Source organism: Brachyistius frenatus, unplaced genomic scaffold, assembly GCF_029030835.1.
Source record: "Brachyistius frenatus isolate BFR_SWC_R1_liver_20210118 unplaced genomic scaffold, ASM2903083v1 Contig_11, whole genome shotgun sequence".
NCBI classification, from domain to species: domain Eukaryota; kingdom Metazoa; phylum Chordata; class Actinopteri; family Embiotocidae; genus Brachyistius; species Brachyistius frenatus.
This window is the reverse complement of record NW_027210610.1, coordinates 5628209-5637440: the sequence shown is the minus strand read 5'-3', so window position 1 is coordinate 5637440 and position 9232 is coordinate 5628209. Positions and strand designations below refer to the sequence as shown.

The 9232-nt window shown below is 40.1% G+C and overlaps 1 protein-coding gene across 1 annotated transcript in view; it reads left to right on the top strand.

Moving 5' to 3' along the window:
- The first annotated feature begins 1776 nt into the window (after positions 1–1776).
- The window catches only part of LOC138617070 (rho-related GTP-binding protein RhoN-like), a 29886-nt gene continuing 22430 nt past the window's right edge, over positions 1777–9232 (top strand). Inside the window, exons 1-2 of the mRNA XM_069691735.1 lie at positions 1777–2092; positions 3501–3588. Coding sequence (XP_069547836.1) covers positions 1988–2092; positions 3501–3588 — 193 coding nt within the window. The 5' untranslated portion in view covers positions 1777–1987. The remainder of the gene's footprint in view (positions 2093–3500; positions 3589–9232) is intronic.

The window sequence follows — 9232 nt, the reverse complement described above, 5'->3', positions numbered from 1 at the left end:
AAGATGTCTCTGACCTCACTGTAAAATCCATTTTCAATGTTTGCGCACTGGATGTTTCTTCATCATACTTGTATAAATTAAATATTGAACCTGGATCAGCTTCCAAAATATTTATGATGTCACAAAGTATGCTCGTAGGCCCACCTCTTAAAATCAGATTTCCTGTGAGCACAGAAGAATTTTCCCCCTTCTGCAAATGATTGTCGAAATAGCCTTCTTTAAATTCTGCACAACGAGGCTCAAACATTCAGCTGTAGAAACAAAGGGGGGGGGGGGGAAACATATATATTTTTGAGTAGAGGGCGACCTTAACCATTTTATGCCACATTTTTCCTGACAAGGTGACCGGCATTTGCTAAACATGGAGTAAACAAATTGAAAAGCAAAGATCGCAAAACAATTCTCCCATTATGTGCATTTTTACTATCGCTGGAGTTACAATTATGATTGCTAACTAATTAACAATTGAAAAAACTAAACAAAATAAGGAGCCCCATTCTGTAAATAATGCATTAAAAGCAAACAATAAATCTACAGAGAAGACAAATGTTGATTCCTAAACTGTCAAAAGAGCGCAGAAGATAAGAAAACTGATGAGAAGACAATAGTATTAACAATGACCAAGTTAGTAAAAATGCAAACATGGCATTACTGTAATGTTAACTTCATTTAAAAAGACTGACTTTGCTTACGTGAACTGTTTAATTTGGCCCATGTAAAACTGGTTGCTTAGCTCTTTTTGACCAGAAGATGGCGGTAAAACACTTAAAAATGTGTTCTAATGTGCTAAGACGGATCACAGAGTACCTGACAAATACAACAAAGTTCATAATGTAACGAACTTGCATCCTGTATTTACATTAAAACGGCCAGAATATACGTTTCCTAATTGACAAAGGTTTTAAAGCCAGTTCATTAGGCTACTATTGTATTTCAACTATTCGAGCTTGGAAACAGTGTCTCACAAAGATGCTCATTCTAACAGTATTCAAGGTGATAATTTTCAATTAATCATGAATCATTCTGGGTTATATGGTGACCATGAGACCTTGTAAAAGTATTTCAAATGCATTTTGTCTTGTCATCCTATGCTTTTGTGACATTGTGTCATTAACTCACACAGACATAGTCTACAACATGCTGGTAAACAGATCCACACAGAGCTCAAGTGAATAATCTGAGACTTCACCTCTGCCTTAATTCGCAGATATTCTGTTGACATGAACTGTACTGACATATAAACAAAACTGCTCAGATAAACTCGGTGGAAGCACAAGGTAGCTGTGCAAAGCCGGCCAGAGTCAGCCAGAGAAAGACAGGAAGTATGGTGGCTTTGCTTTCAAAATAATAGGATGTTGTACTGGTGAAACATCAACGTCTACTGCTACAGCTAATAAACTGCCCTCTACTTTGGCCGAGTAGGGCCTCCTATTGTCACAGAAGCTTGGAGGTATATTCGTTTTTTGTTCAAAGGTACTTAAGTAGCCAATATCAACATATGCCAAGCTATCAGCTGACTGTTTGTGGTTCTAATTGCATCACAAGGAGGAACACAAGTCAGGCTACCAACTAATAATCCTGGACAAACATTTGTTATTCAGGCATTAGAAAGTGGCTGTACATATTACACATTTTATGCATCATTGGGCTGACTTCCGATACATTGTAGTTAGTTAGACGCTTTGTGTGCTTTTATTTTGAAAAACTCAAGCAGGAAACTACTTTTAAATGACGTGAATTTGCCAGGTATCATCAGCTTGCCTCACTTGGCTGAAGGAACAGAGGAGCGCAGCGTTACGCAGAGCATGTAGCCGAAACTAGATCAGACTGTGGAACAGAAGTTTTTTTTTTATCCGCGGTGATTTATTAGCGATTAATGAGAAACATTTAAACATATTCAGAGCAGCTCTTCGACACTTTACTCGCTGGGAGCTAAATGACAAGTTGGCAGCGGGACAGAGCCATTCAGTGATACACCCGGGGCACAATGGAGAGCAAAGGATTACTTCGCTGTAAGATTGTGGTTGTCGGTGATACGCAGTGTGGCAAGACTGCTCTACTTCACGTTTTCGCCAAAGACTCGTACCCAGAGGTAAGACAGCATTTAATAAAGATAAACCTGCTGCTGCACAGGTGCGTAAAATCAATTAAAGTACGCGGGAAAGTCTCCATCTGGTCTGACATGTAAAGGCTAAACCAAAACTTGTAAATACGCTTGTATCAATACAACTGATTGATCTTTAATTATTTATGTTTATTTGTGGTTTTTTTTTTTTTTTTTAACGTGTTTTTGCTCTTTTCTTATCGTGGACTGTAAAATGACTGTTGACTAAAATGCTGCAGTGGTGATTTCATCCAAAATGTTATGGGATCCTTTAGTGTCATTTAATTTAACTAAATCTTTGTTCGCCGATAATGTAAAAGGGATTAAATCAGTATCATGAAAAAAAAATTACTAAGATTAGCATTCAGTAGTTGCCAAAACAAATCCCACCTCGGTGCGCTTTTGCGCATCGCGCGCGTCTGTCGCTGTGCTGGAGCTCTCCGGTCTGTTCAAACTGGGACCTCAGCGGTCTGACCAGAAGAACGGCCGATGAGCAACACAGTGAATCACCGCTTGCCTGTCTCAACTGTGTTTCCACTGTGAGGAAAAAAAATGAAATGCGCAGTTATATTGAAAGAAAACAATGGACATAAAACAGTTCACACAAGAAAGAGCTTATCTCTTGAAAATATCATCTCTTGTTACTCTTCTTGATTTTAGTCATAAGAAATAACTGAAATCATCAGGAAAAATAAGGGAAAAATAAGGTACCAAGACGTTCAAACATGTAAAATCCAGTGAGCAGTGAACATTTTGCACAATAACAATTGAGATTTTAATTGCAGGTTTTGAGATAATTGTAGGTACATCTTATTTTTTATTATATCTGTGATGCGGTTTTCCAAATGTGATGATGGCAGTACTTTTTTTAACACATTAGTAACAACAGGAAATGTAATTAACTGGCTCATATTGTCTTGAAAATAATAATATTTAAGAGAAAACACATGTGACGGGTTAAAATGTTCTCTTGATATAAAGAGTTTTTTTTTTTTTCCTTGGAACTTTTGAACTATTTGGGATAATGAACTCAAATCTTGTTGACCCAAATTTCTGAATTTGGAAATAGGTCACAGCTAAGAACTGGCTTCGTCTACTTTCACACACACACACACACACACACACACACACACACACACACACACACACACACACACACACACACACACACACACACACACACACACACACACACACACACACACACACACACACACACACACAATGTCCTGCCTGTTGACATTCATCACTACACTATCCTTCACACCACAAGCCATTTGGATTAATTAGAAGTCTGACTGTTTCGTGTTATGAAAACCACAAAATTTTTTTTTACAATGTGCATAACAGCCCTGAGAGCTTTGATCTAATTTCAGCCACACATGTCTCGTTTCAGAATTATGTTCCCACGGTGTTTGAGAATTACACGGCCAGCTTCGAGATCGAGAAACAGAGGATCGAGCTCAACATGTGGGACACTTCAGGTAAAAAAAAAAAGATGCACTTTCATCCCTTCTGATGCAAAGCTATCACACGAGGAGATCAAAGGTGTGCCGCCTCATCAAAGAAGTTACTGTAACAGGCGCTCCAGATTGGCAAACAGCTGACTCCGTGGAGTGTTCAACAACAAGCAGGCTGAGGGCCAAAAACATGAGCAACCAGAGTTTGTCAGGATAATCTGCTGGGAGTACTGATAGATATTGTTTCAAACTAATTTATATCAGTTTTAGATGTACACACGGCTCTGGCAGACACATAATTTGAGTGTTCATACAGTGTTTATGTAAATTCAGTCCCGTCATCACCTTTAGAGTTAATCTGACACTTGTCGTTGGTTTTCAACACAGGCTCAGGAGTTGTATCATCCCTGAGAGCATAAACATCTTGTCATTCAACATTTGGCCTGCTCTGAGTAACTGCCACAACATGATCAGCACACATAAATGCTGAAATAAAAGTCCATGTGCATGATTTATGATCAGGATTTGGCATCTTGGGGGAACACATGCGGCTTGGCAGGAATATCAGTTTGTTCATTTAACTTAACAAATGTTGATGGTCCACTCGTAGCGCTGATAGCTCGAGGGAAGCGGTTCAAAACTGATATGTGTGCCGTAACGTAGATTTTTAGACTCATAGCATTTTGCAGATCAAAGTCATTTCATATTTTCGAGATTTGAGTCGGGAGAGACGAGAGCACTCAAGCAGTCAGACTCATTCAGTCTCCGAATGTGAGCTAACTTTCTCCCTTTGTCAGCCTTCAGGCCCCTTCACATCTCATTTCCACTTACATAACAACACCCAAAAACTTGTTCTCACACAAGCAGAGAGCAACTTTAATGCACGGCGTTCCATTAACCTCCACCCATGCACACAGACAGACCAGCTCAACAAGCAGGAGATTAAGAGCTGCAGCCGCTAAAGCTGGTGCTGCCTGACAGTGTGCAACAGTGGGTGAGGCCACTCCGCCGTGTTTAAACAACCCTCTCTGAAAATTGCTGGCTAGTTCACACACACACACACACACACACACACACACACACACACACACACACACACACACACACACACACACACACACACACACACACACACACACACACACACACACACACACACACACACACACACACACACACACACCTTGCTCTCATTGAGCTGCGAGGTGGATAATAATTACACCAGTGGGACAACCGTAATTTACTCCACCTCAATAAAAAAAAAAAAGAATTATTTATTTTTTGTGTGAAGCATGTGCCATTCAGGATTTTATTGTGTCATATTATTTGGACTCTCAGTGGCACATGGTGAACAAAACGCTTCCGGGGGTGAATGGGCAACGAGGTGTGGGGCGAGAAAGAGCCTGCGTGTTCAGCAAAATTTTTCTAAAAAATGTCCCATAAATAAATTTAAGAAAAATCTATTTCTATCCGAGCGTTTCTGCTACTGTGAAGGAAGAAGCTGTATTACTTTTTTTTTTAATACGGAATATGTTGTGAGAGTTTATGCAAGGATATACACGAGCCAAAGGCTTTTTTTTTTTCTTCACAACTTGGCAACCCAAATGCTGAATTTATTAATGGTGTTTTATTGATTTATAAAGCAATAATAACTGATTTATTGGTGTTTATATAAGCCTCCACAATAACCTAGAAAGTATGCTAAAATGTACTGAAAGTTGTTGAAAAGGAAAGTAAAGAAAGGAACTTTGTGGCACCAGGGATTAAAGGAATAGTTAATCATTTTTGGGAAATATGCTTATTCAATGACTTGCCAAGAAGGAAATGAAAATATTGACTCTGCTCTCACTGATCAAATCTTTTAGCTTTTTTCGCCCCCATATTGGTGATTGTTGCTGTTTCACCTTTGGACATATGCAGGCTACACGTTTCCCTCTGTTTCCAGGCTTTATGCTAAACTAACTCGCTGTTGGCTTCAGCTTCATATTTACTGTACGGAAATGTGAGTGGTATCACCCTTATTTTTGCATTCCTGTTAAAAAAAATTCCAGCTGTTGAAGGATGTAGTTTTACGGTTGTTGATTAATGTCTGACCTGACCCGGCCCCCCCCCCCCCCAGCTCTGCCTAAGTAATAGAAGAGTCGTGTGCGCTGCCTCGCAGCATCCCCGCTAGCTATTCCCGGTTTGTCTCAGGAGACAAGTGCATTGGCACCTACATCAGTATCACCACAATTCCCCTCCCGGTACCTGCCTCTCCTTACAAATGACTCAATCGGGGGGGGGGGGATTACAGTGACTTGGTGTGCTTACAAGGAAGCTTTTGTGTGTGCGCTGCTGTAACACTACCTGTAATACCTGTGTGTTTAACCTCTGCTCTTCGTCACATTTCTTATACAATCACGGTCACGTTCGACTGCACTTTTGAGTGTTTGTTGATGGGCATGTACGGGCATGTTTGTAAGTGTTTAGTTTGTCTGTGTGTGTGTGTGTGTGTGTGTGTGTGTGTGTGTGTGTGTGTGTGTGTGTGTGTGTGTGTGTGTGTGTGTGTGTGTGTGTGTGTGTGTGTGTGTGTGTGTGTGTGTGTGTGTGTGTGAGGAATACATAATCAAATGATCATTTTAATGGAGAGTTTTGGATTTATAATTCAAATAAAAAAACAACTGTGTTGAAAATTGCTTCAGAGTACCAAATTTCCCAAATGCAGACGATAAAAGAGGACAAACTGATCAAAGATTTGAAGCTGTGTGGACGGAGCTCCTGCGTGGATCACAGTGGATAAGATAAGGTTCGAATAAGGAGCAGCCAGGCTGAGTTGTTGCAGCACCTCACACAGAGAGGAAAGAGTGTTATTCAAGGTGCCAGAACGAGCCTCCGAGCTGCCTGCTCGATGTGCAGAAACAAACAGTAGGTTTAATTAATCAGGCACTTGCTGTGTGACCAAACACTTACCCCCTGTCTCCTTCATTCTTCATCCTGCTATACACCATCACACGTGGCCTCTTCAGCCCCCTGCCTCCACCCGCTCCACCTAAACATGCTCCTTCCTCATAGGTTTTTCTTTCTTCTTGCCAAACTTAGCTCCTCCGTCAGTCTATCCTCTGCCAGCCTTCATTCTCCCCTCAATATTTCTGCCACCGTACCGTCTCTCCCGCTCTGTATTTAATCACGTGTCGCTGTAGGTGACATGGAATCGAGATTGAGATCAAAATGTTGGTCAAGCTCATTCTTGCCTCACCGCAAAGTCTATTTAGAGACTTTTAGGATCATTTCACAGCCGTTATAGAATAGTATTATTGGATCTGACACAAGAAGGCAATGTCCTTGCTCTGACTGGCTTGGTGGTTTCTGAATCACAGAAAAACATAAAAGATGCAGGCTTTAATACTGAGACCGTCCCCAAATTTATCACCCTCTTTAGTTTATTTATCACGTGTAAGTTTAGTTAAATTCTCCTTTATAAGAAGCTTCTGCAGCGTTTTAATGGACGAAGGACCTTGTGTCATTAAAAGGCAATTGTTATATCAGATCACTCTAAAACAAAAAACTTAAAAACTAGTATAGAATTTCAAGCAATGCTGATTAGGATGACACAGCAGTAGTGCAGTAAGAAGTTGTTACTCCATCCATCCATCATCTATACCCACTGTTTAGAAGTTGTTACTCCTTAAATAAAAAAAAATTAAAAAAAATACAAGACCTTAAAATCTGATCCGAGCTGACCTCATTTGCCATAACACAGTTTATACGTCTCAATTCACCCTTCTCTGCAGTTTTCTCTTCCTCTCTTTAATTTCCTCCATTCTTTTTAGTATGCCCCCTGGCTGCCAGCCTCTCACCAGTCTCTCTCTCTCTCTTCCTCTGCTTCAGACAAGTCAAGGTCAGGAGTCCCACTATATTGGGGCAGCACCCTCTCAGCACTCTTGCACTTGATTAGCTTACCTTGCGTTTTCTTTGTGTCTCTCTCTATCCGTCTTAATGTCTCGGCTTCACTTCTCACTCAATCTTTTTCTCATTTCCTCTGAAAATCCCACAGTCCTGTCGTCACTACATCCTGGCAGTCCAGATAGCACATATGGCCCGCTGCAATCTGTCTGTATGTGCTGCGACAAAAAGAAAGGACTCAGTATGACTGCACCGTTGATTGATCTTTGTCTAATTGACCATCCTGCAACACAGCAACAAATGATCTTTATCCAGTATGTATGAAATAATTGACCATATGCCTCTGGTTCTGCGAGGTCCCCTATTGTTTTTTTGTTTCGTTTTTACCAGCAGCCCTTTTCTTGCATTAATTGCCCTGCGAGGTTGTGTGTTGGAGTCAAATCTGTTCTGACTTCTGCCCACAGGAATTCAATGTTCACAAGCATCTGTGCTGGTTAATTACCAACCAATTTTCCAACATAAGGCTTAAAAATATCATAAATTATAATAATGCATTGACTCCACGGGTGACCTTTACATTCTCAGTTAATCGTCTTGTCCTAATTATGAACATGCCCGAAAATCACTTTTTACCAATGACAAAATCATAACGTCATATGATTATAACTTGGTATTAATTCAGACTTTGTCCCTGTTCCCGTTCTAACTTCATAGTGCATATGTTAACCCTTGTGTTGTCCTCGGGTCAAAATGACCCGCAGCTGTGTTCAACCAAGTTCTATTTTATTTTCATATTTTTTGGGATTATTGGTGACAAGGAGGCTGTGAGGGTTTCTTTAAAGAATGATGACCAATGATCCCAAAAAATATAAAAAAATATAGAAATAAAATAGAACTTGGTTGAACACAGCTGCGGGTCATTTTGACCCGAGGACAACACGAGGGTTAAGCATGAAAGTGTAGAAGTGGTGTAGCATGTTTTTTGTGCAAAGTACACAAAACAAAGGAGAAGCACATTTACAATGTGAGATAGAGAAGACGTGTGAGGTAAGGTGTCAAGATATGAGAACCTTTGGATTTAAAAGCAGCTATAATCAATATTTTTGTATTAGCAGTAGCTCACATGACTGCTCATATGTGAAAGGGGTTGCTCATATAGGGACAAAGCCACACTCTGCTGTTCCTCTTGGCTTTATGGAGCTTTATAGTGCCTTTAAGCTCATTGTTTTGGTTTTCTCAAGCACAACTTCACTGTTTTGGTCTCGTCAGCATCATTTAAGTCGCAACAGGTTGCTGTTTTCAGCAAAAAAAAAGAAGTCTAAAACCCACAGCACACAACTTTCTCAGCACCAAATGACAAACAGAAACAGTTTGCGACTGGATGGTGAACATAGTGGAGCACTAAACAGCTAAAGAGCCAGATGTTTTCTTCAGAAAATGATAGAGAGCAAAACACAGCCAAAAGAAAAGTGGATATTGGAAGTGGGGCTCCAAATAAATGATAGTGTTACTCTAATGTTGGCCTGAAGTGTAAATAAGCAGCTGTTTGCCATTTAAGCTTGTTTTTGCTGCCTCCAAGTACAGCAAAAAAAAAAAAAACTGTAATTGCAAAGAAGTATTCTCGATTTGGCTGCTTTAAGCAACATAATTCACACTTTAATTGTCGTCATATAATGATAATTTAGAGTGTTTTGAAAACTTTTTTTGTTGCTTGCATATTTTACTGTTGCTGCAGAGAAATTACACATCGCTGAGCTCTGAGGTTATTTCTCCTTGTGGCAAACTG